Consider the following 16,263-nt stretch of genomic DNA (forward strand, 5'->3'; position numbering starts at 1 on the left):
CCTCACACGCTGTCTCCTGTTGGTCAGGAAGCTGGTGATCCACTGACAGGTGGGGGCAGGCACCGCAAGCTGGATGAGCTTCTGTTGGAGGATGTCAGGAGCGATGGTGTTGAACGCCGAGCTGAAGTCCACGAACAGGATCCTGGCGTACGTTCCTGGAGTGTCCAGGTGGTGCAGGATGTAGTGCAGTCCCATGTTGACCGCATCATCCACTGACCTGTTTGCCCGGTAGGCAAACTGGAGGGGGTCAAGCAGGGGGCCCGTGACCTCCTTCAGGTGGTTCAGCACTAACCTCTCGAAAGATTTCATGACCACAGATGTCAGTGCGACGGGTCTATAGTCATTCAAACCTGTGATGGCGGGCTTCTTGGCCACTGGAACGATGGTGGAGCTCTTGAAGCACGAGGGCACCTCACACAGCTCCAGAGAACGGTTGAAGATCCGTGCAAAGGTGGGCGCCAGCTGTTCAGCGCAGACTTTCAAGCAGGAAGGTGACACGCCGTCTGGGCCCGGTGCCTTCCTGGTCTTTTGTCTCCGGAACATCTGGCGCACTTCCTCCTCGCGGACCTGGAGTGCGGGCGCGGCCTCTGCAAGAGAGAGAGTGGGTGACAACGATGATAGAGGTGTGGACAGAGCAGTTGTGGGGAGAGGTGAGTATGTAGATTGTGCTGCAGGAAGTCCCGTTGTGTGGGAGGACCGATCAAACCTGCAGTAGAACTTATTCAGCTGGTCAGCAAGCCTTGGGCTCTCCACAGGACGGGGGGTTCGTTTCTTGTAGCCCGTGATGCTCTGCAGACCTTTCCACACTGTTGAGGGATCAGGATTGGCAGAGAGGTGTCTCTTCAGGTTCTCCCCGTAACACCTCTTGGCTTTCCTGACCTCTCGGTTCAGTGTGTTTCTGGTCTGCCTGAACAGGTCGCGGTCGCCGCTCCTGAAGGCCTCCTCCTTGACTTTGCGCAACCTCCTGAGGTTCGGTGTAAACCAAGGTTTGTCGTTGTTGTACGTGCAGAAGGTCTTAGTCTGCACACACAGATCCTCACAAAAACTGATGTATGATGTGACAGTGTCAGTGAGTTCATGCAAGTCTGAAGTTGCAGCTTCGAAAGCTCCCCAATCGGTGCAGTCAAAGCAGGCTTGGAGGTCCTGCCTTGACTCCACTGTCCACTTCCTCACAGTCCTCACCACAGGCTTAGAAGTTTTTAGTTTCTGCCTGTAGGCCGGGATCAGATGAACTAGACAGTGGTCCGAGAGTCCTAAAGCTGCACGAGCCGCAGAGTGGTATGCATCCTTGATCACGGTGTAGCAGTGGTCCAGAGTCTGTGCCCCTCTGGTGGGACACGTTACGTGCTGTTTGTATCTGGGGAGTTCGTGTGCGAGGTTCGCCCTGTTAAGATCACCCAGAACAATGATTAGTGAGTTTGGTAGAAGTTTCTCCATGTCTGTTACCTGGTCAGCCAGCATCTGCGTGGCTTCACTCGCACGTGCGTGTGGTGGGATGTAAACAGCCGCCATGACGATCGAGGAGAACTCCCGTGGTGAATAGAACGGCCGGCAGTTTATGAAAAGTGTTTCTAGGAGAGGGCTGCAAAACTCTTTCAACACCGTGACATCAGTACACCAACGTTCATTAATGTAGAAACAGAGACCACCTCCCTTTGATTTTCCGGAGAGCTCGCTACTGGCGGAGGATGGCGATTTTTGCGATGTAATTCCTCAGCGGTGCAAGGCGATTGTCCCGCCTAACGATCATGGGCGATAACAGACTCCATCCGCCGCCGGCCGCAATGCCCCAGCCGCTCTTTTCTCTCCATTAAGCCGAGCGGGTGGCGCGTCCACATAATTTCCCGCTCGCCCGGACGCCTCTTTCCCTAACGCAAATCCGATAGCAGGTGTTCTGCTATTCCCGGAATTGATTAAGCGCGTATCGACCGCCCGCGGCCGTAATCCTCACAGCCGGCCATTTTCTCCTTTTTATGTCTTCCCGCCGTAACCGCCGCCGTTGGCCCGACAGGTTCGGCGAGTCTGCAGTGCGATGGCGAGGGACGATGCGCGTGCGGCGGCCGAGGCGTGACGGGCGACAAGTGCGACGCGTGCCGCCCGGGATTCCACTCGCTCGGCCCCGGTGGCTGCAGGTGAGAAGGCCGCCGACCGAGCGATGTTAAGATTTCGGCGCTAAAGCAAAGCGTCATTTTCACCAAAGTCTCCTCCAGAAATAGCGTCAGGATTACAATTTTTGTTTGTTGGCGACTTCCCGCCAAGCGGCATGTTTACGTATTTGACATGAGCGGCACGCACAACAGCATTATCACCTGCAGCACGTTTGCATAAGAGCATTAGTTAGCGGATGACATTAGCATATTTTTAGCAGCAAATCCCAACGCTGCAGCTGACTGTAGAGAGCTCACACAAAAAAACATTGTAGAACAGCCTCCTGTCATTTTTTCCCCATCCCTAGCCAGCCACCCACCGCGCCGCGCTTGCTAGCGCGTCGTCGTGCGCACGTAGATGACCTCCGACCAAACCACCTTGTTGCCATGGTGACCACATCCATCAGCTAAACTTCACGGGAGAGATGGAGAAGCAGGAGAAAAATATGATCCTTCGACTGCCATGCCCAAAAAACCAACAAAAACATTTTTAGTCAAATATGACAAATTTGGCATTTTTGTTGACTGTGAACAAGTCAAGCAAAAAAACGAGGTCTCTCATGCGACATCATTTTGACCACATTGCAATTCTCATTTGTCCTAAAACGAGCTTAAAATATTCGCTTCCAACCAAAATGGCTGACTTTTCAATCATTATGCAATCGGTCCTCTTATTATTCTAAATATGCTCGACGATGACTTGAGCGCAAGGGCCACGTTTTCTTCCCCTCTAGTTGATATTCAACGTGCGTACGTCCACGGCAGCGCTCTCTGACCCGCACCACCTGCCGGACGGAATGTTAATGATGGGAATCTTGATTACGTGCCAAATCGGCCACAACATTAGGTACGCGTCAACATCGGAAGTCAGCGTTTGACACGCTCGTCGCGATTTCTACTTTGAGACAAAGTCGCGCGCCAATTAACGCTAACGAGCGCACTCGCCTCGAGCTGTTTCTTCCATATCGTTTCCTCCACTTTAAATCGAATCAACGCAAGGAGGGATCACATCAGCCGTTATTTATTGTTTATTTGATGCTTTATTTGCTCAAATCCTTTGTGGGACGCGCACACGTCGGAATGAGATAGGAGGACACCGATGCATCACAGCTTCGCTTACCTTATGGCCATTTATTACACAGATTAGATTTTGCGAAACGTGGGGAGGATGTAGACGGCCACACACACACACACACACACACAGAGTTCCTTCCATCATAGATGCTGAAAAATCATGTGTCTGAGCAGCAGTGTGAATTATTCAGCCCACTGGAGCAGAAACAAAGGGGAGACGCTTTTGCTGGCAGATAATTAAATTATTTGCAATAGCGCCTCTCATTAAAATTAGATTTGCTGTTCCAAACAAAAGCAATCAATCGCAAAAGGCCGTCCGGCACCTCTTTTTCCCCTGTTTCTTTCTTCTTTTCGGGCGGCTGGCTGACTCATTGTTTGTCGACTTGCTGTCTGTTCGCAGGCCGTGCGAGTGCGCTCCCGCTGGCAGCGCGGGGGACTGCGCGCCGCTGGACGGCGCCTGCCGCTGCAAGGCCAACGTTGAGGGGGGAGGCTGCGGCAGGTGAGGCGTCGAAGTCGACTTTCTCGTATATAAACGGAGTCGGCAGCAAGACGACATGTGCGGCCATATTGAGCCTGACCTCACATGCCTGGCCGCAGTTGAGTCCCAGTGGGGTCGCAGTTCCTCACAGCTGTGCTCCATTTGGACCCAAAATGGCCTTGCGTGGTGAAAAGACAAAACATTTGATTTGTGCAGATGCAAGCCAGGCTTCTTCAACCTGCAAGAAAACAACCCGGCCGGCTGCCAGCCGTGTTTCTGCTTCGGGCACTCGCTGGCGTGTTCCTCATCTGCTCGCTTTGTGGCCGTCAACATTACTTCGGATTTTATGGAAGGTAAAGGGCAGATATTTTTTTTCTGATTTTTGGTGTGTTTGATAGCCGATGGTGAATGTTGGGACACACAAAATGTGACCAAACGCCAAATAATCCAACTGGACACATGTGTGAGCTCAACGTCCAAGATCCTTTGGCCCGGTGTTGGATGGCTTTTGCTCTTTCTCGAGTCCAGATCAGGACGGTTGGCTGGGCGAATTCTCCGGGGGTCAGCTGGACCCCCTGCTGTGGAAGGAAGGCGAAGTCTATTTGCTGCCTCTCTCAGAGGACGAGCTCGGCTACTACAGAGCCCCGGGTGAGTGCACGCGTGGAAGCCCATTAATATGTTTACCGTCTTATTTTTGGCCCTTCATTTCTACGGCGGAGCATCTGTAATGCTCGTCTGAGATGAAATGCGCTTTTTTGGCAGTGTGTCCAAGTGCGGATATTTTGTCCGTCCCAATCCTTTATCGCAACCATTAGAAGATAAGGGAATAAGCCGGCCCCCGCCGCAGGATTTAGGGCTCATTTCTATCAGCTGCCCCGGCAGCGAAGGCCTGAAGGAATTGACCGCGCCGGAGCGGCGACAAAGTGGAAATTGGCTGCGTTACCGAGGCGGCTTCTCGCCGCTCGCCAAACCCCTCCGGCGGGGCAGCCCGTTAAACGACGCCTCCGCCGAGGTTTGTGCCGAAATGCGAAATAACTAGCTAAATCCAACATTCCCCCATTTTTTTTTTCTGTTGTTGCTACCATGTTATCGGACGCAAATTGTCAGATTTATGTGAACGGATTTGCGCGGCCGCTCGCCACCCTCGGCAGTCACCAGGAGGGCGGGATTCCATCAATCCTTTTTAAGAAATTCCAAGCGGACCAAAGATGGTCTTAGCCATTCACACGGCTCCCGAGACATAAGCCGACACTCGGCGGGACCACGCGTCACGCTGGTGCCTTCCCAAATGGCGGCTGACAAGTGGGGGTGTCGGACTTGGCGGCGACAGCTCCGCGGATAGCGTGAAAGTAAGATGGAGGGAGGTGCGGGGGGGGGCGGCTGAATTGTGGGGACGTCACTCTTGGGCGCTTCAGCATCCGTTTTTCATTTGGCGTGGACATCTTGCATTGTCAAGTGCAACAAACTTAGCGGTATGATAGCAGTTGGCTGGACACAAGCGTGATCCCGGACATCTGCTTGATCCTTGACACAGGCGGATTCGGGGTCCCCCGCGGCGCCGCCGCCAGTCCGACCGGTGGAGAGCAGCTGCCGAGTAGGACTTGAGGGTGGAGGGGTGGGGTCATCTCACTTGAGGCCCTTATGCAATCTGGCGAGGAAAGAAAAGTGCCACCGAGGAAAGAAGGAAAATCAAATGGGTGCAGGCGTCTATTTGGGGGGAGGCATTTTTTTGCGAACCGCAGAAATAGACTGGAGGTGTTTATAGTCTCGATTTGAGATATTTATTTGATGGAAAGCAAAAACACGGAGATGCCTTTTTGGGGAGAGAGGCCTTTTTTTTTTTTTAGAACTGCAATGCATGTTTGTAATGTAATTTGTTCAATTTGTTTCAAAAATTGGACAGCAAAAAAAAAATTGCGGGGAAAGGCCTTTAATTTTTTTTCAAATGAAAAACACAATAGTGAGGGGAGACACTTCTTATTTCAAGTGGACAATAGAAACAGATCTGTTTGGGCAGAGGTGTTTATTTCTTCCGGCAGATGACAGAAAATGGCAAGCGACTCTCTCCGTGCTGAGGAATGTTTGTTTATTCCAGCGCACAATGCAAGCAGGGAGGTATTTAATTGGGAGGAGGCGTTTATTTGTTCAAGTGCACGAGGTAAACAGACACGTCTATTTTGGGGAGAGGTCAAAACAGGGAAGCGTCTCCATTTGTTCAAGCCGACCTTCAAGCATTTCTTTGAGGAGCGACTTTTATTTAGTGCACGAGAAAACGGGAAAAAAGAAGCGCAAACTTTTCCCTGTGTTTTGGATCTTTAAGTGGAGCATAAAAATAAAGCAGCACAAGGAGACACGGCGCTTGCTTCATTCACACCAAGCTAAGCACTCCAGTGAGGCAAAAAAAAAAAAAAAAAACGGGTCGCCATGACCACTCTTGACGACGTCGAAGCGGCGACCACTTAAGAACATTCGAAGGCCCTTTCCAATGAACCACCTGGGCTCTGCATGTTTTTATTGAATCTGATTTTTCAATTTCATCATGATTCAAAAGTTGCTGTTTATTTGCATGTTGCGATGTGACAATGCTGGATTGCTTTATAAATTGCTTTTTGCCTCCCCCGGTGTAAAAGCGTCTGCTTAACACTCTCCCTCGACGAGCGTCATTAAAGGCATCTTCCTACCCCAGCAGAAAAAAAGAAAGATATGTAAAAATATGGAAAGACTTATCACAGGCAAGAGTGTAACTTTTTAATTGCACCGTCCTGCGCTTTTTTTTTTTTTTTACCGTTTGGAATTTCAAAAAGGCTGCTGCTGTCTGATAAAAAAAAAAAAAAAAAAAACATTTTGCAGTTTTTTTCCACACATTAAGGAGTGAACGCTTATGGATTTAATTTGAAACTTTTCAAACTGCTGACTTGCTTGTCTGTTAGACAAATTTACGGGTGACCAGAGCCACAGCTACGGCCAGCTCCTCTCCGTCACCTTCACCTCGGAGAGCCCGGAACTGCTTCCCGAGCGCGTCGCCGCCATGCTCGACGGCGACGGAATCACGCTCGGCGCCGAACTCACGCCCGGCCGTGCCCAACAGGGCGACCCTACCCTCTCGCCGCAACAAACCTTTTTCCTCAGGTAAAAACAAATTCTTACAAGCAGAGGATTCTTGTCTCCCGCATATATGTTCTCTATGGCAGTCCTTTTTTTTTTTTTTTTTTTCCTCAATTGTTTTTCTTATTCCACAAGTTCTCGGCCTTGCCCCGAACATATAATCGTGCTCGGAATGGGAATAGATCAGCCGCAGGCGAGAATAAATTCTCTTACAGTTGGGGCACACAGGAAAGGAAATAATACTTGTAGCGTTGTACGTATGATAAAAATAAAAAATGAAGCGCTATTTTTTGCCAAGAGAAACTACACTGTATTTGGACTTGATGATAAAAAGATTAAATTAAATTGAAATATTACACCGTCAAAAAAACTGGAGAGTACAACATTTATTTCTAAATAAAACATGATTAAAAGTTATTTTCATTCTTCAGCATAGAAGCCAAAAATGTGACGCAACCTTCTGCCAAAAGTGCGTGTGCCGCCTGCGCCGTGCGTAAAACCTAACGAGGGCCGAAAGAGGGATTTCTCCGACAAAAAGACTCAAAGCCGCCGTTAGGAATTTGACATTCAAGATGAGGGGACGCGTGCCAAATCGTAGAACTATTGTGAAAAATGTCCCGTCTCTTGACTAGCAGCCTCCAAATTCCAGTCGGGTAAACACGTTAGGCGGTGGGTGCTAAGATCGTCACGCCATCGCGGCGCTGTAGATGAAATTGCGCCGCGAGGATTTAAGCCGTGGGCCAAAAGATAAGCGGAGGAGATGATTGGTTGAGATGAGCTGAGCCGGGCAAACAACGCCGCCCTGTTTGCCTCACTCCACTTGAGAAAAGCAACTACGGCGAATCCTCGTTTATTGCGAGAGATCATATTTCAGAGCCCAAAAAAAAATTGCAATCCTCTCAAATGAGCTCAGCACTGTTTGTTTCCCTAAAAGTGGTGTTGACACGAGTGCGGCTCTTTTGTCCAATGATGATCTCGCGGCTTGCCGATGGAGCGAGCTCGGTCTTAATGACGGCCACACTCTGCTCGCCGCTGATTATGGCGGGACAATGGCGCTCCCTTCGGGGCGAGCGCCGCGCCCGACTTTGTTCACTGTGCCCGCTTATCTCGGCCGGCCCCCTCGGAGGGACCCCGCTTTGTGATCGCTTCTCTTTTAATGAGACGGGAGGCGATACATGAAGCGCAGTCATGGACACTGACGGAAATGCCAAAGCTCGGCGCCACATTTCAATTGGCTTGTTCTTTGGCTTGTGTTTTACGTAGACCCGAGTCACGTGACTGGTCAAATTGTTCACGTTGTCATTGGGAAATCCCAATTGATGGCAAAACATTTGTTCATGCTAACATTAGCCTTGTCCACCCTGTTGAGCAATATGAATTTTTGACATCTGCCTAACCAAAGTTCAATCTCAACTTTTTCAACCGCTGCACTTGCCTCGGCGAATGTGCGATTCGTCTTCAGGTAGGGGAGCTGACGCAGCAACTGCGGCGGCGGCAATCAAACACGGCGCTACGGTACATGTCAGATGTGTCGCCGCGTGGCATTTACAGATCATCCCGCAGCCGTCTGGGTAAAGCTCAAGCGTCAAGGCCCCCGAAGATGTCCGAGTCAGCACATTTACATCTTGGCACATGATGTGTGTGGCGGGCGGGAAGCTTGTAATCATCCCCAAATGTGAAGATTACTGGCGCGGTGCGGCTAAAGTGTGATCAAAGAGACGCTGCACATCTGCTGTTTAATCTGCGGGAAATTAAGAGGATGTGTTCTCGTGTCGTCGCAGGCTTGATGAAAGCCAGATGACGCCAAAGCTGTCCGTCGTGGAGTTTCGCCGGCTCCTGCGCAACGTGACGGCGCTACGCATCATCAATGCCGGAGGACTCAATTGTAAGTTACCTGACAGCATCGCAGACGCAACCCGGGCTTTTCTTTTCTTAAACTTTCTCACAGTTTCTGCCCTTAACCCAAATTAGAAAGCTTTTCCTTTTTTGTTTCTGGGACATTTCCTTGTGTAGACGACGCACTGTCACATGCTCATCAATAATTGGAATGCGGCAGAAAGGATTTGAGCATAAAATTTTAAGAGCGGAGAACACGGCGAGCTGTACCCAGCGCTGGAGAGAGGACGGTTATTCCCAAATGTTGCTCACTCACTCTTGAAATGGTTTCGTTTTTCATCTCTGCAACAACTGGATGCCATTAGAGAAGAAAACAACAACTGTGTACGCTATCAAAAATGGCAATTTCAAAAGATGTCGTAAAAGAAATGAGTCATAGATATTTAATGGGTGGTGGATACGCACACCGTTGCTAAGCTAATATCCTTTTTTGGGATAGTCGCCCCTACAAAATCAAAGTTGCTGTGTATTTTTGTTTCATACTGCCCCCTTGTGGCCAAGGCGCAAACACCAGAAGGCACAGCACAATTCCCATTGTGCTGAAGCAAAAAATGTCACGTTGAACTCTACACTTTATTAAAGTGTGCTTTTAAAGTCTGTTGTATAAAGTACGATGTTATAGAGGGCTCTTTTTCTTATTAAAAGAGAGCGGAAAGTCATTTTGCTCTGAGCATCCACCGCCAGGCCTCCATGTAATGTCGCTGCAGGGAGACAGGGAACATGTGTCCCCTGGAGTTTACATTTTTCCTCCCCATTAAAAGCGGCTTGACATAAATGTCGAGAAACGGGTGGCGGCAACCTCGCTGGTCATTTAGCCGTCATCATTTTTCATGAGGATTCTCCATTTCATGTGAGGAGCGCTTCGGCGGCGGCGGCGTTTCCCTCTGACCGAGGCGTGACGTCGTCCCGTTTGGCCGCAGACAGATGAAAACCATTGGCGGCGTAATGAGGGCGACGTGAGCGAAGAAGGCGGACCGTGACGTGACCGCTTCTAACGAGTGGCCGTGCCGACATTCTGTCCGTTTTAATGAACGGCGCCTTCGTTTGCGGAGCGCCGGCGTAATAAGACGGGCCCGGCCCGGCTTGCCTCCTCGGCGGCACGCCTTTGGAATTTTAATAGCGCCGAAGAGGAGTCAAAAGTGTGAAATTAGGCGCTGAATTTGGATGAGTTAAAAGATCTCCATCAATCGTGCATGTCAGAGAAGTCAAATTCCGGTTTTGGGTTGAAATTGCTGAGGATGTTAAGCGCAGAGGCGCCAGATTTTGCCCTCATTAAGGCCCTCATTTGTCCACTCTGTGGGACAAAAGTTGAAAATCATTAGCACAGAGGTGCTAGCGGTGGTTAGCATGTCTGCTTCCTTGGAATCCCAACAATGTCTTTTGCTTTTGTGTCATCTCCAGACACATCCCAGCTCTCGGCGGTCCATCTGGCCTCAGCATCCGCTGGCGAGACGGCGCCCCCTGCCCCCTGGGTGGAAAGCTGCACCTGTCCCATCGGGTTCGTCGGCCAGTTCTGCGAGCGATGCGCGCCCGGATTCACACGGGAGGTCCCAAACGGCGGCCGCTTCTCCACGTGTGTCCCCTGCGACTGCCATCAGCACGGAACTTGCCACCCTGAGACAGGTATGTGATTGCCAAAAGATGCCACTAGATGGTGCCAAATCATTAATAATAATTATTCTTATTAGACATGGTTTTGGCCTAATCGCAAACCAATAGTGTTTGTTTGCAATTTTTTTTTTCAATCCATTAAAACGGTGTCTGGGAGGGGTAAAACTAAATTAAAAAAAAGCTAAAAAAGTCGCAGATTTCCACCTACTGCAAATGGATTTGGAACATCCAGTGTCCTCCCCACGATTAGCTGTAAAGCATAAATGTGACACTTTTTTTTCCCCCCTATACATAATTCACAAGTGAATTCTGTTTTATGCTGCTTTCCAAGTGTGGGTTTTCTGATTCACTTCCCGCAGGCGATGTTCTGTAAAATAGTAACGCGGCAGCCGTTGGGCGGCACAAACACGGCAAGCTTATTTATTTATTTATATTGATGTGTGTGCGCAAAGCCTTCTTGGAGTGTCTTTTACGGAGTCGCGCTCTCGTGAGTGGAAAAGGCAAAAAAGAAAAAATAAGCAAACTCACCCCCCCCACCCCCCTCCCTTTAGAAAGAAGACAGACAGATTTTTATCCCATCTTTTATCGTTCCTCAATCTCGACCCAGTTTACAGACGCCGCCAGCTTCGCCTGCGACTGGCGCTTACGTTGTGTTTGTTATCAATTTGATTAAGTATGTAGGAGGGAGGTAATAAAAGTGCAAAAAATGGATAAAAACATATGTATTTGATAGCTATTCAATTCTTTTTAGCATGACTTGTCCACAGGCAAGACATCAAAATGTTTCTTCTTTATTGATTTGAAAGTGGGGGCAACCATTTGAAAGCTCGCTCCCGACCCCCACAGGACACAATCGGAACAGCAGCCACTATTGCGTATATTAAATAGGAAATGATTGCTTATTGTGTGAAGCAAAATGTATTTGATTGATTTTGATTAATTACAAAAGCCTTAATTGAATTAGATTATTTTTTTTTTTAATGGCGTTATTCTGCTCCTTTTTCTGACGAGTGCCTGATTAGATTGGTTAGCCGCCACTCCGCCAAGGACGTCTCATTTGCTTGCGGCTCTTTGTGTTGCGACAGGCTCTTTTTTTTCTCCTCGAAACACTCGCCGGCTTGTTCTTGCTCTTTTTCATCTCCCTTCCTTCGTCCTGGTTGCACCTGCTCTTCGCTTCGTCTTCATCCCGCAGCGCTTCCTGAACACTTTTTTTTTTTGCTACGGCTCCCCTTTTATGTTTTTGCTCGCTCGCCCTTAGAAAAGAAGCTTTAATTGTAAAAGGCTTTGCAGGATGTAATCTGAATTTGCGAACCAAAACAGAAGCACCGACCGAGCAAGGCACATCTTCCAACATGATGGAAGATAAATATATAGATAAATGTTATTTCTATGAATAGAATATTTGCCCACTGACGTCCATTAAATGTTCAACGCATTTAAAAAAAAAAAAAAAACTAGGCTGACCTTAAAATATTTACTGTTTTCATTCTTCCTCTTTCGAGTAACCGACAGTGGAATTACTTGAAAAAATAAACAGGAGGCAAAACAAAATGGAGTTATATAAACAGTACTAAGAAATTCCACTATGTTATGCCTCAGTGGAGCCTTTTCACTTACTTTCAAACTGTGGATTGTAAGACATTGACGGTGTTTACAGGAGGCTGACAATCTCATTTGCCTCCACGTTGACATTTGAGACAAACTACAATCAAATTCTGCCTCGTACCAAGTCAAGCGTCCGGTTGATGTCAGCCATTTTACTTCACGTGGCAAAGCTAGCTGAGGACAAAGAAGGAGTCACTTTGTTGTTCCATTCAAACTTTGTCGACTTCATTTGCGCGCAAAGCTAATGAGCTAAGTATAGCTCGCACTTTGAAGATATTTACATGCCGCTCCTAGCACGCATGCTAATGATGAAACAAGCGTTACTTGGTGTCCTCTTGAGTCGCTCTTTACAACCATCCCACGGGATGTCCTTTAGCGCCCGCTAGCTAAAATTAGCACCGTCATCGGGCTTCGATTTTGCTGCATGAACAATAGAAAATATTGTCAAGAGAGTCCCCGACCCGCCATTCCTCCGCCCAGAATCCTAATCGCCACGTAATCACGGGAGGAGCACGAACGTGATCTGGGGAGTGGAATTTATTCAGCCGACGTGGCGGGAAGTCGGAGCTTCCTAATCGTGATTTATTAACGCTCGCCGCGTCGCGCCGCTTGTTTGCAGTCGCGCAACAGCAGTACATTGGAAAATTCATATTTGTGCACGAAATGAGGAGAAATGTCACCCCCATCCCAAACAGCCCAAATGATTCAACAAACAAAGACGAGGAGGGTGTCTTTGTCCCTTCGTCAGGTTAGTTTTAGGGTTAAGCCTAAAGTTGCGGCTTTTTCACCCCCGGTGACCTCGCTCCCGAGCAGCCCAGTCGACGATGCTCGACTGCTTTCCTATCTTTGTCAACTTCCCTCTAGACTTTTTGTACTCATTGCCTCTGAGAGATGACATTTAAACATCCGTTTAAGAAGGAGGAGGGTGTGTGGGGGGGTCTTTTATTGGTAAACATGACTCACAGGCTAGCATGCTAATGGCCTTAGCGTTTGCTTGCACGTTAATTGATGCAATGAGACAGGTATTCTCCTTTTGAAGGCAGTTCTCTTCTTTTTTCTCATTGCGTTTGCTCCACTAAGAGACTCTAAAAAAAAAAAAAAAGGGTTTCTTGTGTTTCTTGGCATCTCCCACCACACTGCGGCACTTGTGACATTTAAGCCATGCAAAAGAGCCGCGCATTATTCCAGCCCCCCAAAAGTTGGCCTCGTACAAATGTCAACGTGACAAACAAGTATGTGCCGAACTCCGGACTGTAAGAATGTTATTTATTTGTTTGTTTGGGCTTTTGTCTGCTCGCGGGCACGTGTGGTTAGCAGGAGGCAGCGACTGATGGATGAGTGCAAAAGCTGCAAACAAATCAGAGCGTTGGGTGCGAGGGGGGGGGGGCAGAGTTATTGCGTCTATACTTTTTTTTGCCAGTAGGGGGGGTTGACTATGAATCTCAAGGGTGGGATATTTTGTGCTTCCACGACCTTATGAAGCTATTTTATGTTTTATGGTGAGTTATCAAAGTTCACCGGCATGCTCCACCCAATGAAAATTCCGACGATATGCAATTCAGCTTCATCCGTCTTGCTAGTATTTACGTTCAAATATTTTGCCATCATACTCTAGGACAGGTTCATCTTGGGAATGGTCCATTCTAAAGACGCGAGGTTGTTGTAAAATACTGAATAGTGTGGTGGCAGAATAATGTAAAATGCTCTCTTTTTGTCAGCATCAGCCATCATTCTCGCAGCTTGTTTGCAGCTAAGTGAGCTAGCGCTAAACCCGAGGTGACCTCATTATGGTTTGGAGCCTGGAAAGCCCAGCCAGTCTGAGCCCAGTCTCAAGCTTTCTGGAAAGCGTCTACGGGGTTAGGACGGGTCGGCCGCTCCTGCAGGTCGATGCGGTCGCTCCGCTGGGATCTTCTTTAATGAGTCTGCAGGAGAGACAGACGCTCCCGACGGGGAGGGCGGAAGTGGAGCAGGGAATTCTCAATGCAGAGTGTGTCCTGTTCCGAGGCGGGCAGAAGTTTGACTTTAGCATCAGATAATAAACAAAGTGAGAGTGCGCAACTAACCTTGTTTGCTTAGCATGGATAGTGACGTCACCTGTACAAATATTGAAAACATGATCATTGTTAGACAGAAAGTAGCATGGCCTTGCAACATTAGCATTAACTAGCCTTGCTTGCTCAACTATTGAAGGTATCTTGGCCCCGTAACATTAAAATGAGGCTTCATAACTAGCCTTGTTTGCTTCTCATGCTAAGCCTGCTATCTGTTTGTTGGATGTTGCTTCCAATCAAATGTCACCTTCTGCCTGTTGCCATACGAAATGAAATGGACAAAACGGTCTCAGAATGACAATGGCGGTGTGGCGCAGGCCCTTCTTCTGCCTCATATCCCGCTCAGTCATCTTCACACTCGGTAAAGTCAGCGTTACTGTTAAATTCATCATCGGGGCTCCGCACCGCAACGCGTCGTCGCTTTGCTACCATTTTGAAGACGATTCTTTGCCCCGTTTAACAAAAAGACGTAAATCTACGAGGCAGTCGGATAAGGCGGAACGGCCATGTCGGTTTACGTTACAATAACAGCTTCAAAGTCATCCAGGTGATAAAGCGTCGACAGAAAAGGGAGACCGCATCGCCACCGTCGCCGTGGCAACCTCATCTTTGGCTCAGCATAAACTGACAAGAAAAAATATATAAATATAATAGAGTGAATCCTCCTGTTTAATCATTTGACAACGTGCGGGTGAGAACAGTCCCGCCCGCCCGACACTTTAAACTCAAGTTGACTGTCTGGCCGTGCTCGGTAGTAAGTCGACGAATGCTTCCTGATCTCGCAGCGTGTTTAATATTGCATTGTTGCAGGCCTTGAATAAATAATGGCAACATCCCATGACGAGATGTACGATTAAATGAAGCTGCTAGCAAACGCGGATGCCACTTCAGCACGACGTGTCACGTTCGGCGCCGATGCAATTAGATAAAGCACTCGCCGGCTTCTGTGATTTATCATGTACACCCACTCTTGCAGCATAATAACTCATGAAAACAGCATAATTAATCTGGTATTTTTTCCCCAAAAATGTTTATGGACACAGCTCCAGGATTTAAATATGTTTTTGTTATTGTTTTGCCCGGGACTACTTCATAGGCATGCTAATCTGCCTGCCGCTTGCTCGAGGGAATCGCCTCCCTCTCTCCCTCCCTCCCTTGAAGGCAATTACGGCCTGGCCGAGTCCGCTTGTCTTTCTCGGAAAGAGTTTTGAAGCCAAGTTGAGATGAGTGTCAAGGACGCAGCGCCTCCGGCTGGTGAATGACCAGAACTGCAGTCATTTTTGGAGGGGCTCAACATGTCTGAAAATTGAGCACTTGATGTTAGTTTACAGCTTTGCTCATTCTTATTTCTATTCCAGGTGAGTGTGAGTGCTCAGACTTCACCGGCGGGCTGACCTGCGAGCGCTGCCTGCACGGTTACTACGGCAACGCTTTGATTGGCACGCCGGGCGACTGCCAGCCCTGCCCTTGCCCCGGCGGAAGCGGCTGCGTGCAGCTGCCAGAGTCGGACCAGGTGCTGTGCACCGACTGCCCCGCCGGACAAACAGGTGAGCGGCCCGCTCCGCCGGAGCTAACGTCACGGTTTGACTCCGCCCTCCCTCCCGTCGGCAGGTTCTCGCTGCCAGATGTGCGATGACGGTTACTACGGCGACCCGCTGGGGCGTTCGGGGACGGCACGGGAGTGCGTCAGATGCGACTGCAGCGGTAACGTGGACCCCAACGCGGTGGGCTTGTGCGACCGCCTGACCGGCCGTTGCCTCAAGTGCGCAGGCAACACCGAGGGCGAGCGTTGCCAGAGCTGTCGCCGAGGTTACTACGGCGACGCTCGCAGCGACGCGCCCGGACTGAAGTGCAAGCGTGAGTGGTCGGCCGAGTCCACCAAAGTCCACCAAATGTGTCCTCTTGTAAAATTGATTGTCCTCTCCAGCGTGCAGCTGCAACCCCGCAGGAACCTCGGGCCACGCGACGGAGTGTCACCCCGAGACGGGAAGTTGCAAGTGCCTGGAACATGTGGCCGGGCGGGACTGCGGCCACTGCCAGGAAGGCTTTTTCAACCTCCGGCACGGCGTAGGTTGCGAGAGGTAAAGCCACGGCGAGGAGAACTCAGCTGAAGAGCACTTTGAGGAACATGGGCTCCCTCCAGGTGCTCGTGTCACCCTATCGGTTCATCGTCCGTTGCCTGCCACCCGGTCACGGGGCAGTGCTCGTGCAGAGGCGGCGTGGAGGGACGGCTGTGCGACGCATGTCGACCGGGCTTCTTTGGATTCTCGTCACGAGGATGCCGAGGTACGCTTTT

General features: G+C 49.4%; 1 protein-coding gene across 1 annotated transcript in view; it reads left to right on the plus strand.

Moving 5' to 3' along the window:
• The window catches only part of lamc3 (laminin, gamma 3), a 37,806-nt gene that overhangs the window by 16,256 nt on the left and 5,287 nt on the right, over positions 1-16,263 (plus strand). Inside the window, exons 6-16 of the mRNA XM_037265122.1 lie at positions 2,012-2,132; positions 3,622-3,720; positions 3,916-4,052; positions 4,228-4,347; positions 6,630-6,828; positions 8,586-8,689; positions 10,102-10,323; positions 15,326-15,514; positions 15,579-15,824; positions 15,895-16,048; positions 16,111-16,253. Coding sequence (XP_037121017.1) covers positions 2,012-2,132; positions 3,622-3,720; positions 3,916-4,052; positions 4,228-4,347; positions 6,630-6,828; positions 8,586-8,689; positions 10,102-10,323; positions 15,326-15,514; positions 15,579-15,824; positions 15,895-16,048; positions 16,111-16,253 — 1,734 coding nt within the window. The remainder of the gene's footprint in view (positions 1-2,011; positions 2,133-3,621; positions 3,721-3,915; positions 4,053-4,227; positions 4,348-6,629; positions 6,829-8,585; positions 8,690-10,101; positions 10,324-15,325; positions 15,515-15,578; positions 15,825-15,894; positions 16,049-16,110; positions 16,254-16,263) is intronic.

Source organism: Syngnathus acus, chromosome 12 (genome assembly GCF_901709675.1).
Source record: "Syngnathus acus chromosome 12, fSynAcu1.2, whole genome shotgun sequence".
In the NCBI taxonomy this organism is placed as follows: domain Eukaryota; kingdom Metazoa; phylum Chordata; class Actinopteri; order Syngnathiformes; family Syngnathidae; genus Syngnathus; species Syngnathus acus.